The sequence below is a fragment of the Thalia democratica genome, chromosome 8, assembly GCF_965202585.1.
Source record: "Thalia democratica chromosome 8, ktThaDemo2.hap1.1, whole genome shotgun sequence".
Classification (NCBI taxonomy): Eukaryota; Metazoa; Chordata; class Thaliacea; order Salpida; family Salpidae; genus Thalia; species Thalia democratica.
In genome coordinates, this window is record NC_139172.1 from 16,859,415 (window position 1) to 16,876,247 (window position 16,833).

General features: G+C 23.2%; 1 protein-coding gene across 1 annotated transcript; it reads left to right on the forward strand.

Moving 5' to 3' along the window:
• Nucleotides 1–3,916: 3,916 nt before the first annotated feature.
• On the forward strand, nucleotides 3,917–16,378 carry LOC145842935 (lysosomal amino acid transporter 1 homolog). The gene is made up of 8 exons (XM_082950409.1): nucleotides 3,917–4,094; nucleotides 4,340–4,428; nucleotides 7,229–7,361; nucleotides 7,809–8,020; nucleotides 10,946–11,032; nucleotides 11,326–11,406; nucleotides 13,428–13,542; nucleotides 16,197–16,378. Exons 1-8 carry the CDS (start codon nucleotides 3,917–3,919, stop codon nucleotides 16,376–16,378), a joined length of 1,077 nt encoding a protein of 358 aa, XP_082806535.1.
• The last annotated feature ends 455 nt before the right edge of the window (nucleotides 16,379–16,833 follow it).

Consider the following 16,833-nt stretch of genomic DNA (forward strand, 5'->3'; position numbering starts at 1 on the left):
CACTAAACTCAATAATATTTTTCTAAGGAAAAAAGTTGCTGTTATAAATCTATTATTATTTTGGTAATATTTATTATCAATTATTATAGATATTATTATTTTAACTCTAAATTTTTACAACTGTGTAGTTATACCTAAATCAAAATACTTAGTTATAAAAAGATAATCAGTTTAAACAAAACAAAAACCACTTCATTAAAATAAAATCTATTAGTTTCTCAATGAAAATAACATACGAGCTAAAATAATACTAATTTTATTTTTTAACATAAAGTTAATTTATGGTTTGACTAATTGAGACTTTTTTTAAACATAAAAAATATCATGAAAATTTAAAGTAAATAAAAAACTAATCTAGCTCAAACTGTAATTATTTTAAAAACTAGAGAAATAATATTTAAAACAGGTTGAAAAAGCTTAAACTTAAACTTTTTTTCTAAAACAAAATAGTAAATAAATGCCTACGCATTTTTTACATACACTGATCAATAAAATTTACAGTCTTAAGTAACTCACTTAGATTGCACTTATTACCGTATACTTAAAATTATTTATAAACTTAAAAATAACCTAAGACAAAGTACAGTATGCTTTTATTACAGATAACGTAAAAATAAGGCACTATTTTAACTCTACCTTCGTTAAATTTAATACAGATTTTCCTAGTAATTATTATCGCCAATTTTTTGAATTCAAGAGAAATTTATACTTTAAAATGATAAAACAAAACTTACAAAAGAAAAACAAAAATCTTTTTATTAAAATATTGAAAACACAGATGTTTACTTACTTTTTTAATTTTTTATTTCTTAAGTTACACTGAACTAAGTAAAACAAAAATAAGTAGATGTTCAAACGTATACTTTGAAACTTGAACTTAACTTAAATTTTTTTAATTGTACGAATACTTAAACTGAGTTATTTTTTTTAATAAAAATGCTATGTATTTTTCTCAAAGCAGCCATCGATTCTAGAAAAACTAAAATGTTTTTTTACTAAGTCGTAAACAAAAAAACATAAACATTTTTCTAAACTTCTAAATGCACAAAAAGAGTTTAGTTTATCCTTATAAGTATTAAAATGTTTCTATATGGAAATATATTTAGAGAAAGTTATAATCTAAAGAAACATTTAATTTATTATAATAATAATCTGAACTTTATATCATGTTTATTTTTATTTTTTATTAGTTGTTACATTTTTACTTATTTTGTAGGTTTTGATATTTATTAAAATATGACATCATTATTCTTTTGAAACTTTAAGAAACATAAAAAAAGTATTACAGTATTAAAAATCTTTCGTTTTTTAATTAAAGTGATTCATTCATAAACATAGCAAACGAAAATATTATTTAAATTTGTCCATTATAAAATTATAATTAATAAAAAATTATGCTTTTTAATTTGTAATTTAAAATTAACTTTTGGCTGAATTTTATAGATAAAAATTGCAAGTTAGTTTTATAATTTTGATTTTGCTAAGAAAGGAGAATAGTAATTTTGTATTCATAGTAAAGTTGAGTTTTTTTTTTCAACTCATATGAATTTGCTAATAACGGTTCGTTAGAAGATGATAACAATTGTTTAAAAAAGTATAAAATTTTATTTAAATTAATAAATAGTTTGGTATCAATTTAAATCAAAAACTCAATAGAAATGTTTAATTTAAAATTTATAAAATTCTTACAAAAGCGTTTTTTTGTTTTAATTTACTTGTGGAGCAGGTTTTAAATCTACAAATAAAAAGAATTAATTTTTTTTCAAGTAAATAAGAAGTAAAAGTTTAAAAACAAGGACTTTTAAAGAATGACTTGTTTTTTAATTTTAAAACTAAACTTCTTTATAATTTTTTTTATATACGTTTAACTTTATTTGTTACAACAATTAAAATTCTGTTATGTATTTTTCTATTACCATAAGTTCTTAATAAGCTAATTAAGACACAGATAGTAATAAAAATTATCTTGTTTAATGTTACAAAAAGTCTTTTTTAATAACTTCTAAAGATGTTTAAAACTTACAATGAAAATATCTATTTTTTAAATATAAAGACCGGTAAAAGCTAGATAGTAATTTGTAAGGACTTTCTTAATAAGTAAAACAGAGTACTTAATCATCGTAGAGCATCTAATTATGACATCTTTTTTTTCACAGTTATAGTTTAAATTTGAGACAATAGATTATTATAGTTTGTGACAAACCAATGATAACCCTAAAACTTTGTAACGTATTTTAAATGTTGCAAAATATGATAAAACCTACTTTAAAATGGTTTTAAATATTACTATAAAGCACTACAAATTTTTCAACTTTAACAAATTATACTTGATTTTTTTTGCTAAAGAATATTAAGTTTTTTTCTTCGTAATATGATATGCATGTTTATGTATTTTAAGTTTCGTGAATAAAAACATTAACATAGTTTATTTAATATCTAATCAAAAAAAATGAAAAAAACTTTTTCGAGATTTTGTTCATTTTTATAAGTTTTTAACTGCTAAAAAAACATTTAAAAAAGAATAAACGCTACCATTTTCTATAAGCACAAATTAGTACTTTTGCAAATGTTTATTACATAGTAATTGAAAGTACATAATAACAAAGTAATTCTTCAGTAAAGAAGATTATTCTCTAAAAAAATTATATTATCTAGAGCTTTTAGCTCTAGTAAAGAACAATTCAGTTAAAAAAATAGTTTAACGATTGCGTTAAACTTTTATATTGTTATAAATGTGCATTATAATTATAAAGCGATAGTTTAAAATAAGGATGGTTAGCCTTTTTACTTGGCTCGCTAGATATTAGAAAAATTAGGTCTTGGCGGGATGTTAATTAGGTTTGATTTTTACTAAAAATTATTATTTTACTCAATTATTACTCAGTTATTCAATCCAGTTCGAATAGATATTAATTATTTGTGACTTTTTTCAATATCTAATGTAAGTTTCATATCTCCCTTTAGTTGTACCTCAGACTTTTTATCTTTTACTCTTCATTTAAATTCTCCTTACATCTAGTGTAATTTTAAAAATTTAGTTTAGTTGGCCAGATTTAAATGCTCACGGACCGTAGTTTTACCTTTTGCGGGCCGGATTCTACTTAAATTTTGTAAACATTTGCGGTCGATGATTATTACCCTAAGGGTAAGAAACAGCTCGCGGGCCGTATGTTGCCCACCACTAGTCTAAAACAAATCTTAATTTTAAAATATCTTTCCAATCTTAAACGATGTATTTAAGTTTTAGTTTATATTCTAACTTCTCTAAGTATTATACAATAAGGTAAAATATAAACTGCTTAAAATGTTATAAATAACTTTTAGAATTACTAAATTAAGCAAATAGAATTTTTCCACTACACTATTAATAAACTTTTAGCAAAATTGTTTAAAGTTATACTTTTGTTACTTTGAAAAATTAAATAAAGTTTATATTAGAAAACTAATTCAAGAATTTCTTAATTTAAATTAGTTGCTGAGCATAAAAACGCGGTCTTTATTGATGTGTTGCAAATTAACATAAGTAAGCATTTTTTAGAGCTATACTTCTGCTAAATTTTAATCACAAGACTTATAACACACTTCTTTTTGTTCATGTAGTTTGTTGAATTAAAGAAACATATTTTCTTGATAATCAATTTAAATTTAGTAAAAATTTAGTTTTAATTTATTAGTTTTACAATTTTTGTTACTGGTTATAAAAATTATATTATTATAATTAAACGTATAATAACTTTATATAGAAATTTGTTAAGTTCAGTTTAGTTTTAGCTTATTACCTGTTATGAAAACAAGTAATAAAACTGTCTGAAACTTTAATATTCTCAAATTTTTAAGAGCTTTAAATAAATTGTACAGAAAATTACTGTTTTATATAAGTAAAGGAATAAAACAAAGTAAAAAAGTTTGTGATATGATGTATAACAAGCCAGACATGTCGACTGATTCTTCGAGTTTCAATTTCTCTTCCTTGTGTCCAAGACCAGACAAACCACCTATACCATGGATAGTAACAACGTTTAACCAGTGCATCTACAATGTGCGTTCTGAAATCGGTCTTTGCCTGGGATTGATTTCAATCGCTTGTTGGATGAGCGCTGGATTCCCGTTTGTTTATTATAATATCTAAAAAAAAACATAAAATAAAATAAGTTTAGTAAAAAATAATAATTTTTTCTACTCTATTTATGCATACTCTAATCAATATTTACGTTCTATTTTAATAAGTTTAGTAAAAACAAACTTATTTAACAGTGTTTTGAATTTATAAAAATTTTAATAGCAAATTAAGCTAAAAAGTTAAAAGTAGATCAAAGGTAATTTAAACTAAACAGCCAAGTAGTAAAAAACTTCAAAACAAAGCTAGTGCACGAAGCATGGTCAATATATTCTCTTTTACTGTGGCTTACTGGCGACTCTTGCAATTTAGTGGGTTATGTTTATACTGTTAACTACGTAAATTTTAATTTCACTAAATTATTTTTAACGCTTTTTATTTATTTACGCACAGCCAAACAAAAGAGTATACTTTAACTTTACTGAAAAGTTTGTTTATATTAGTCGTAAGTAAAAACAAAACTGACTTTATTTGCCATTAAAGCTTATATAACATAGTATTTACTTAAAATTCGTTTATCAACAAAATAAATGGTATACAATTAATTGAGAACCTACCTTATAGTTATAGTTTATTGAACGACAAAAAAACGCTTAAAATATTTGGTGCTAGGACGTGGTGCACTAAGAACATAGAGAGTTTATTGTGCGAAGATGGCTCGGGCATTAAAACCTGAGCCGCTTAAAACAATACACACGAAAAAAGAAACAAGCAAAATACATTTAAAAAAATATAAAAAAACTAAACATAATATAGTAAAAAAATTATAACATTATGATAATAATACATTATAAAAAAATAGTTCTGTATGATCAAATATAACTTAGTATGCACAAAAATTAAAACAAAATAAATTTTCATATATAAACTTATGAATTGACTATAAAAGATTACACATTTACAAAAGTATATATAACAATATATAATCTGTAGGGGGAAGGCGTAGGGAAGAATATACTAGATTTCAGTGCCTAATTTCAAAAAAGTTAAATTTTAAATTTTAAAAAAGTACAAAATATGCCAAAATTTAGATACTTAACCTAAGTTAAGTATAACTTAATATATTTTTATAATCTTCAAACTTTTTTCAATGGTTATCAGTTAAAAACCATTCTTTTATTCTTATTAAAATCCTGTTAATGTATTTTTTGTTAGCACTTAAGAATTAAATTTAAGATATATTTAAAGAATTTTTTACAAAATATTTTATAGTGGTTAGTATTAGTCTCATCATTAGTAATTTATATTGTAGACTATTTTATATGATTTACTCTGCAATATTAATTTTTTTTAATAGCCGTTTAAACTAAATATTTCTTAAAGTTTTTCTACTAATAATAATTCTTAGCACATTGTAGAATTCGAGAAGTTTATGACACAAGTATTTTGGTTTAATAGATTTTTTTTGAACTAAAGCATAAAAGGTAACTATCAAATAATTTTTTTTTGTTATTTTATTTGATTTTCTCAGTTATTTGTTAAAAATTTCCGATGTTTTTTTAAATTTTATAGATCATTTTTAGTATTGAGCTCAAAAATATATCTTTTTTTTTTTAATATACACACATACAATACATAATCTATAAGTATTAGTTACTGTACATTTCACCAGTTTGATTTTTTTTTAGTAAGCCTAAACTAAAAACTAATAAATAAACTTGAGTTTTATAATTATCTGATATAATTAATGAACGTTATTGATTATAAAAAACATAAAACAAAAGGTTTTTTTTTACAGAACTAATCAAGTAAAATATTTTATGCGTTTTGTATATTATTTAATAGTTATAAAACTATTCAAGAAAACAAGTTATTAGTAATATGTAAGAATCAAAACAAGAGTTATAGTAGTTCAAACTCTAAGGTTTAAACGTTCAAAAACATTAATAGTTTTTATAGTGTGTAAAAGTTTTATTGAAACCCCAAATAAAATACACGATTTAAACTTAAAGTTGGCAGTTCTACGAAATTTTATAAAGCAAACTTTTATTGTAAAACTCAATATGAAGTTTATTAGACTTTATAAACTATTCATCTTTAATGGTCAGAGAAGTGATCTCAGTGAAACTTCATTTCTATATGCTGAATCGGGAGCGGGTCACTTTTGACTGAGCATAATTTTTGCACGAAGCGTCACTTTTGCACGAAGAAACTTTTACACGAAGGGTCACTTTTGGACGGAGCCTCTTTTTTTAACGGCGTCAATTTTGCACGAGGTTTAGGTCAGAGTTAAGGTAAGTGTCAGCGCTAGATTTAGGTTTAGAGTCAGGATTATAGTTAAGGTCAAGGTTAGGATTAGGGCTAGGGCTAGGGTCACAACTAAGGTCAGAATGAAAACTTGCAAAGTGACGCCGTGAAAAATTGACTACTCGTACAAAAGTAAAAACTTGAACAAAAGTGAAAACTCGTGCAATAGTGATACCGTGCAACAGTGACCTTTCGTGCAAAAGTGCACTTTGTGCAAAGGTGTCCTTCGTTACAAAGTAACACTTTCCCAGTGAAACAAATGCTAAAGTACTTAGGTAGTAAGTAATGAATATTTATTTACAGTAGTATAAAATTTCGAATGAGATCAAATTTTTAAATAAAATAATACTATAATGGTAATACTACAAGAAAATAATGTTTAAAGAGCATTTTTTAAAATAATACTTTAACATAAAACGCTTTTTATTTGTCATTTGTTGTTTCATTCTAGTTTAGTTTAATGAAAAATTTAAAATCAAACAAGAACTTATGAAACGATCTATTCACTATTTCCGATTTAAAAATTAATTAATGAATCAAATATCACAAATTTCCCTTTTTCCATTGGTTTTTTATAAATTTAAGTTTATATATGTACTGTAAATAACTACTACTTTATTTTTCTCTGAATCAAGTTAACAGCAAAGTAAAAAAAGATTATTTGAAAACTCAAATTATAATAATTCTTACAATTGACTAAATTATTTTGAAGTATGATTAACATGAAGGTAAAAACAGTCATTAATTAAACTCATATTCATTTTGTAGATAAATCATATAGTTTGATTGAAAGTGAAAAACTTTTATGTTAAATACTATAATTTACATTGTACATTAAAAAGATTTTCTTATTAAAATTTACAGATTGGTTGTCTTCTTATACATCAGTTACCGGTTCAAATTTACACTTCATTTTACTACGTTTGTATGGATATCATCATTATATCTCAATACATATACTGTTATTTTTTGCACCGAAATAGATTGCAACATCAAAGTTTGTTATTAAAAGTTTTTGAATAAGTGGTTCTACTCGGCTAGTATAAAAAATAATAACAATTAATTTCAAGTTGGTTATTTATTAGATTTTATCTTACAATATTTTTACCACAAACAGTTAACAAAACTATTACTACATAAACTTATTTTTACAAACTGGTAAAATAAAAACTTCAAGTATGTAGTTTTTTTCAAAGTTAGTCTACTAAATTATATATTTTTTTCCACTAAAATTATTTAGAAGTTAAACATTTACAACTCAACACTTTTCCATACAAGAATAACAAGCTTCAACGTTACAGTTTTTTATTTGTCGTAGTTTTTTTAAACTCTTTTTTTTTTACTTAAAATTCATCACGATAAAGTTACTATTATACTTTTGTAATAATATGTTTTAGTTTTACATACAATTTACTACCTGTATATTAATTTTGTTTTATTTTAGATCGCAGTATGTTTGAAGGAGTAGCTAACCAACCATGGTCGCCACACACTCATCGACGTGGAACAATCATCGTAGTTTGCTTTATTACTGGCGTAATTATACCTTTTAAAATTGCGGGTGGAACGAATATGTCATCTATGAACTTGGAAAAAGTTTACCACCAAAGTCGAAACCTGCTACAAATTAAAAAAAGTTACGATCCTAACAGCTGGGTTGTTTTTTTTAAATAAATTAATAATAAAAATTAGAAACAAAAATAGACACAATCAGCATAATAAGCTTTTGATTAACAAGTTTTATTTATTAATACTTAAATGTTGCAGATATGCTTTCTTATACTAAAACTACACTAGTAGTCGTTATAAACTTCTTTTTTTTAGTTAAGTTCATTGTAATAATTAACTAAATGAAAAGTATAAATATAAGTTTATATTTGTTTATCTACTATGTATCAAATTTTGTCAAGTTATTTTGCTTTTTGTTTTCCCAAATGCTTTGATAAAAACTTGATTTAAAAAAATATTTCAGGTATTACTTAGCATAACTTTAAATACTCTAGTTTTAAGTTGTTCAATGAATATACAATACATAAAATTTTAGTCTAGTTTTATTTCATGATTTAAGAATTTTAACTGTTAAATAGGTAACACAATCAAATAATTGTTTTTTTTTGGTGTAAAAAAACAACCGAATCTACGTAATATATATTATAAAAAATAAGCCAGGGTATCAATTATATTATAAACAGTTTATAAATTTAACGTATAGTAAAGTAAAAACCATATTATAAGAATTAAAAAAAAACGATCAAATACTAGTTTTTATGCGATTTAGCATTTCGCACAATGAATAAGTGGTCTACATTAATATAAATAATAATTTAAACTAAAAGTCTCCACATAATAAATAAACAAAAACTTTATGTGGTTTCTTAACTTAAAATGATAAAACTTTTAATGATTAAGATCAGTTAAATGAATAAATAAAAAAAGAATTAATGGTAACTAAACAAGTAAGAAACAAAATATTCAGCTTCACTTCATTTTAATTAATTGTTAATAAAGTATGCTACTTCCAGTAATGTTAAATATTTTACAATAATTATTTCGTCAGCTACATATTGTAATATTTTATAAACTTTGTAAAAAGTAATTTCACATTTTTAATTAATACTATCATAACAATATACTGGTTGAAAATTAATATTTTGTTTAATGAAATAACACAAGTTTTTTGCATTCCAAAAATTCTTCTAGCTAGAACTTTATTGGATTCTCTAAAAATAAAATTATTACTGTGAAAAGTGTTTACAAGTAACCATTAAAACGTAACCTAAGATAAGTACAAACTTTAATCGTAATACTTTGAAGAAATATAAGTTTAAATAACGAATAATTTTTTTCTTAAAATAGCTGCTTTGCTACTCAGTGTTTTAAACTTTTAGTCTAAATAATTTTAATTAAGATGACTTTAGTTTTTAACTCCTTGTTTTCAAAAAGTAATACAAATTTATGCACTAAAAATGCTTTTAAATTGAAAAAATAATAACAAAAAACTTTTATTTAAACAACTTTTGATTTAATGAGTTTTTTTTTAATACTTTTAAATTAATCAATCTTTTTGTTAAAAATATTAATTTTTTTTTTAGATTACCTTTTTTCAACAGATAAATTCAATATGTTATAATTTTTTAACAATATCAGTTTTTCAGTTCTAAATATTGTTTATTAACATATTTTACCTAATAAATACCTTGAGTTTATATGAAATAACTGGACTAAAAATCAGTCTAAAGTTACGTTCAAAATAAAATAAAAAGTCTTATAAATTTTCTGATAGTTTTCTTCAAAAATAAACGAGGAAATCCAATACAAACGTAACAAAATATAACATAACTTATATACTCCTAAAACAATGTAAAATAAATATTGTTTTTGATTAGTTTTACTGTGTTTTTTAGATAGAATTTTAACAATTAGTTTAGATAATTTTTAAACTCTACTCTATGTTGTGAGGTTTGTATTGGATTTACCTGATGATAGTTGAATCAATGTTTTAGGATATCAATTGAGTTTCTTTTCTTAGTATAAGACTTTTTTTTTTAAGAGTTTCATCGTCATATGTTTTTATGGAAAGTGCCTTAAGTCTTATTTTAAAAATATTACACATAATTAATTATACTTTTATATTTAGCTATTAAAAATAGCGATGGTGACGGTAATAGAAGAATTCGTTTATAGCTATTATTCATTTTGTTGATTTTTTATTGTAAAAAAAAATTCTCATTATTTTATCACTAATTAATGCTTTTTTTTTTCTCTTTAACATGCAAAAATAAGTATTTCTTAAAAATATTTTCACTTGTTAAAAATTACATCTTAGTTTTTTTAATGGTATATTATTAATCAACCAAAACATAACTATTCTTTGTGTTTCATTACAAGTTTACAGTGTTATAAACTTTAAAGACTTTTTAGTTTGATGTAGATGGTTGATTAACAAAAACCTATTTTGCCTTTTCATGATAGCTTTCATAAACTTCTTGCAAAATATTGTTTCAGATTTTTAGCAGTAAACAATTTGTAGGTAGATAATTGAAAATTTAGGCTAACTATACGACAAGATTTAGTATTTTTAGCTATACACTTGTTAAAAGGTATAAATATAAAAAACACTATAATTCTGATACAAAATTTTTCCTGTTTATTATGCAAATACTTATTAGTTAGTTTTCAAAATGCAAATTTAAATTTAGACTGGTATTTTGTAGGGTTACTTTCTTGTTTAACATACACAATAGGAGATATTATTATTATTTAAAAGAGGTATATTAACGGAAATTTGATCATATAAGTGTCACATTTTTCTACTTATTCCTTACAAAATCAACATGCGTTTTTACTATTTCTACTACAAAAAGATATTATTTTCTTGAAATTTTTTTTTTTGACAAAGTAATGATTTTGTGCAAGAGTAAGTTTAGCAAACTAGCTTGCACATGTAAGAAGCACAACATCTGTTGATCAGCTAAAACTGTTTCAACTAAATCTATTAAAAAAATTAAGAACCGTACTTTTAAGAAAAATATATAAGTCTAACTCAGTAGTTTTTAATATATGATTACTACATTATAACAGACAGCAAGACTTATAGCAGGATATATTACTGGATGCATTTCCGCTGTATTCTACCTTGCATCGAGAATACCTCAGATATTAAAAAACGTAAGTTCTGCAAGTTTTTTGTTGTTAAAAAGCTGTTCTAACTTTGTACTAAAGTTGGTAGTACAACTTATTTGATAATTTAAAATAAAACTAATATACATATATATGATATAACACTTATTCAAAACTAACTTTTATAATTTGTTTTACTATAAAGCATTTTAAATAATCTTATCGAGTTAAACTTCCTGAAAATCAAGCAAGTTTTAATATAAAAGACCAAAATCAAAAAAAAAATAGTGAGAACTGTTTTATAAATTTTTAAAGGTTTACCTATTTTGTAATCAAAACAGTTTAGAAGAAAGAAAACAGATGGAGTTTGTTACACTTTGTTCTTACTAGCAGCACTTGGTAATTCGTTGTATGGTGCTTCAGTTAGTTATACATTTGTCTTACAATTAATAAAAAGCAAGTTATATTTATCTATCACCAGTTTCAGCAAAGGTCTAACTTTTAAACGTTTAAAAAGAATATTTGTTAAAGTTCTTTATTGAGTCCTTTTATAAATATTAATAATTCAGAGTTATTTTACTTTCCAATTATGTCTAACTTACAAAATCTGCTAACAAACTTTTAGTTTTAATTACCCTAGATCTGAAAACAAAAACTCTTTATAAATAACATCTGTATTAGTTTTTTCTACTTTAAAAACCAATTAAATAATTCTAACGCGGAGGGATTCTGTGTACTCTAAAAACTAAACATTACTAAATATTAAATTATAGACTTATAAATTTAAAGATGTTGAATGGCAATAAAAACTAACAAAAAGTCAGTGTTTAAATTTTTTCTAAATTGTTAATTAATGTAATAAAGTAGTATATTTTAATTTTGGTTTTGAAAATGCAAGTTTAATGTACAATAAATAACTAAATTTTTATTATAGTCCGTTTTTTTCGACCAATAGATTACTTTTGTCATAAATTTTAATACTTTTGAAAACAAAAAGTCGCTTTTGTGAGTGTAAAAAACTAATAAGCTTGTTAATTAGCACTTAACTAGTTACACTTATATAGTTTGTTTTTAACAGCCTTTGTATTGTTTTACTATTGATTGCAATGAGAAAGCATTCTTTGTTTAAAAAACAGTAGTTCTATAAAGTTAAGAATTTACAGATAGCACTGTTTTACAACGGTATAATTTATCACTAACATGAATAAAGTTTTTGCACTTGGTAATATTTTACATAAGGCGTTAATGTTTAAGAAAGACAAGACTTATCCGTTCTATAATAGTACATACATACTTTACTTAATTTCATTAATGAGTGTTCAACATTTTAGTTTAATTAGCGGTTGCTTGCTTATAAATTTATTTAAAACTTTAAATATATAAATAAATTTAGGATAAACTTCATATTTTACTACTTTTATTTGCCCTTTTTTAAACAACTTTATTAAAAAAAATCAAATGTTTTTATTAGTGAGTTTAAATAAAGTTTTTATCCAAGTTTGAAAAATATTGTACATTAAAACAATTGCCTACTTGTACTAATAATATTTAAACTTTTATAAAGCATTGCAAAATCTTTGGAATTGTTTTATATTAGCTTAAGTTATATATGAAGTACACAATATCATAACTAACATTTTTTGCAACTCAGCTTTAAAGGTCAATTGAGTTTATCTTTAAATTTATGAGTTCAAGCATGTGCTGTTAAAGTATACTTTTTTTTTGATTTATATAATATAACACTTAATTTTAGTATTTTTATTGCTTAATGTTATTTTAAAACACTTACAATTTTATGAGAAACTTAAACTATATTTTTGCAGTACAATAACACTTATACAAAGAGATAATACTCAAGTTGTACTAAATAAGTTTGAAATGTATTTTAATACTTAAAAACTTAAATAGTTAATTTATACTATCAGTAAAAAGATTTAACGTTCTTTTAAGTAATTTTTTTATTAACTTTAAAGAATTCTTTGTTTTAACAAAACATATAATGAGTACTAAACTATATTTAAAAGTTTTTAATTCTAATTTCTAATAAGATTAATCTTACTTTTAGATTATAATGCTTTTAATTTTTTAAACAAAAAAAAAATTGAAAATTACAGATACATAACCTGTTTTTTTTTTGCGCTTACTAAGCGTTATCAATATTCGACCCAGCTTATTCAAGTATTAAATTAGAACAAAAAATATACAATTTTAACAGTTATTAAAAAGAAATTGACAATACTATTTTATAAATAAGTAGTTTTTTGTTTGAATTATTTTTATAGGGTAAGTCATTATATACGGTGTACAGTACAGTTTTAAAACAGCAAGGAAATTCCAATACAATTTTAAAGAATGTAATAAAGCTAAAAAGTTAACTTAGTTTTGTAAAAAAAAACAAATAGTTTTTAATTTAGTATGTTCGAAAAAGATAATCATTTTTTAGATTCTACTTCAAGATCCACCATATAAGATGTCAAGACTTCAGTTTTTATTTCGTCAAGCACCTTGGCTTGTTGGTTCACTAGGTACAATGTTCCTAGATTCATTTGTATCCTTTTGTAAAAATTTATAGAATATTTCTAACTAATTTATTATTACGAAAAAGTCCAGTATGATACATTTTAATCAGTTTACTTATACAAGTTTAAACGACCATAAATTTATTACAATATTATACATTTCCATTGGGATTGTCAGATATAATACTTCTTAAAAATAAAATAAATTAAATGATAATAAGGTTTAACTAAAGTTTACGAACTACATTTGGTGGATTATGTAAGAAAATAAAATAAAAACAAAAAGCTAAATATTTATTAGTTTATAGTTAAAGAGTAAAATATTTCTAATGTAATTGAAACATTAAAGTTTTTAAATTTTTTACAAGTCTGTTCTTATAAAAATCGTTACTAAAAAATTTATTTCAAAACCTAATAACATTTATAATTTTAAATCAATTTGTTGTAGATAAAAATTCAACAAAAATAAGAGTAATGGGCTATAACAAATTGAGTTATAAGCTGGGAACCTAAGTTTAGTATACAAAAGATCAAATATACATACTAAAACGTAATTTAATTAAATTTATACGGTTTATATAAAACTGTAATAAATATGAAAACATGAAATTAAGTGTGTAAAAATTTTTTTGTACTTTTAGACTTTTGAGTACTTTTATAATTGTTAACTATAAAGAAATTAATTAGTTTATAATATATTATAAAAATGTATGATAATTTATTTACTTATATTTGTGTAAACTTTTAATAATTATAATTTAATGTAATAATAAAAATACAAATTATATGTAGTTGCTAAGTTCAAAATAATCATAAGAAAATGTTATTTAACTATTTTCAATAAAGTTTACTAGCTGAAATCCGTGTTAACACAAAATAATGTTCAGCAAATAAATTGAGCAAATCAATACACTTTGCACAAAAATATTATTAAAACCCTTAAAATGACTCGTATTTATAAATATTATTATTATGTTAAGTTTGTATCCAGATTTCCCTTCTTTTTATACATTTGCTACAAGCTTTTTGTTGTTGAAAAGAAGATCTACTTTCCTTACATTTGTTTTCAAACAACCTTTTGTTCTTGCAACGTCCTCATTTGAACTTAACACTCTTTCGAAAGAGCATTAGGAGAAGCAGCGCTAGTTTTTACTAAGAGAGAGATAGACGCGCGCACGGATTGCCCTTGTTTTACGTTGCAATCGCTTCGACGGCAAAGCTGGTCAGTATTTTCAAGTCCTATTTCTTTTACATTCGATTGTGACGTAGCATCGACGGAAGGGCAGTTGAGTTTAAACGCCCGAAAAGTTTTTCTTTGCGATTTGAACTCTCGATTTGTAGTTTTGGTATGTCATTTTGAGAGAACGCGAAAAAAGACCATAAAAAATAAAATTAAAAGTTGTTTACTTTAAATTAAAATTATAAAATGTGGCTATATGACATAAAATCGTTTTTTTTTTTTAATGTAACTAACTTGGTTTCACACAGTTTAGTTTTACTTTATTATGATTGTTTAGATTTTGTTAAAAAGTATTGATAACAAATAGAGTGCAAAAAAAGAGGGTTTACAAAGCAAGTTCTTAGGTTTTGTTTTAATTTTTGTTATATAGATAACTAAGTTTGTTTTTACGAAAAAAATCAAAAGTTAGTCGACAGTTTAAAAATAAATATTTTGAAGCTTTAAGCTTTTAGTAAAATACAGTATTTAGAAAAATAAGTTCCATTGTTAAATAAACTAAAGCTTGACTTACAAAACACATAAAAACTTTATCAAATCTCTATATAAACCTTTAACTGATTAGAGTAAAAATGTTTTTGTAAAAGATCCAATAGTTTTAAAACTTTAGATTACTTTTGAGTTTTATTAGCTTTCTCTTTAGTTAAAATTGTTTACAACTATTTTTTAACTGATAACCTAATTATTATGACCTAATAATGCTATATCATTTATCAATAAATATTTAAATTATTGTTCAGTTAATGGTATTTTTTTAATTAAATAACTTTTCATATAATAACTAAAGCTAACTATAATTGCCTTAAAAATACTTATGTTCACAAAAATAGTTAGGCTAAAAACTTTTTTTGAATTTAATTACTTTATAAAATAATTTATTATCTTCAAAAGTTCATTTTAAAAAAATATGAGCTAGTATTTATAAAGACACTATTTTATTCTAGTTATGTATTATATAGAGCAGTGCTCTTTAACCCTTCCAGAAACTGTGCACACAATATTATTTTAAAAAACTAGATTATAAAAAACATAAACTATTTTCAAAAACAATACTTTTGTTATGTTTTTAGTTTATTAGTATATCGTCCAAATATTTTAATTTATGTTACAATTATCCTTTTTTGATAGAAAACCACAAAACAAACGTTATCAATTTTTACATTGCTAAGCATTTTTGTGTACAGTAAAATAGCTTTTATGTGCACCGTGAAGAACACTGTTATAGGGTATAAGCTATAAATTTTTTATTAATAGTTTTGTCAGATATTGTCAGTCTCTACTCATAACTTTATTATTAGAATCAATTTTTCCTCTTTTTTTTTTTGATTGTATTTTATTATTTTCAAACTTAACTTATTAAATAATAGCTAATGTTCAATTTTAAAATGTAATAACACTTAAACATATGTATATAAAGGTTATTAACCAAAAAAACAATTAAAAAAATATGTTAAAGTAAATTCTTCTTTAACTCTACTTGTTTTGGCTTGGAAGATCATCTGGCAGATACGTTATTATACAATGAGGCAGCGTACAATCACAAGGACCTCGCTTCTAACAACTCAACCGATTTCGCAGGATGGTATGACCAACAGTTCGATAGAATTCAACCAGCCTTTGATAAAAGAAGAACAGTAAATTTAACATTTGGAAAATAGTTTTAAGAATAATAACAAAAACAAACTATATGTTTCAAAGTCTGGCCTTAACTTTTTTATCTAATTCATTACTAATAAAAACTTGTTTATAAGGTACTTTAAATTAAAATAATTCTACTAACAGTTATTCTTACTTTAAAGATTTTTTTTAACTTAAATAGGTTTTTTAAAACGTTTCTTGAAACAGTGATGCTGAAAAAGTAAACAACATTGAACAACAACTAATTTTCTACTAGATTTGTTTTAAAAAGATAATAATCTTAAGATTTTTGTTTTTCTTACAGGTATATGTACCAAATATTAATCTATAAATTTTTACTTAGGTATCTAAACCTAAAACAGATTATACTGTTTTTTAAAATGTACATAAAGCAACTAATGTTGTTCTTAATGACTTTTATATGTTTTACGTTTGAAACTCATATAAACTCAACC

Bases quoted from the DNA above. Each gene is read 5' to 3' on its own strand.
- LOC145842935 (XM_082950409.1), top strand. From the start codon at position 3,917: ATGTATAACAAGCCAGACATGTCGACTGATTCTTCGAGTTTCAATTTC. The intron at 11,407-13,427 runs GTTAGTTATACA...ATCATTTTTTAG, and splicing joins ATTCGTTGTATGGTGCTTCA to ATTCTACTTCAAGATCCACC. The intron at 13,543-16,196 runs GTAAAAATTTAT...AATATGTTAAAG, and splicing joins AGATTCATTTGTATCCTTTT to TAAATTCTTCTTTAACTCTA.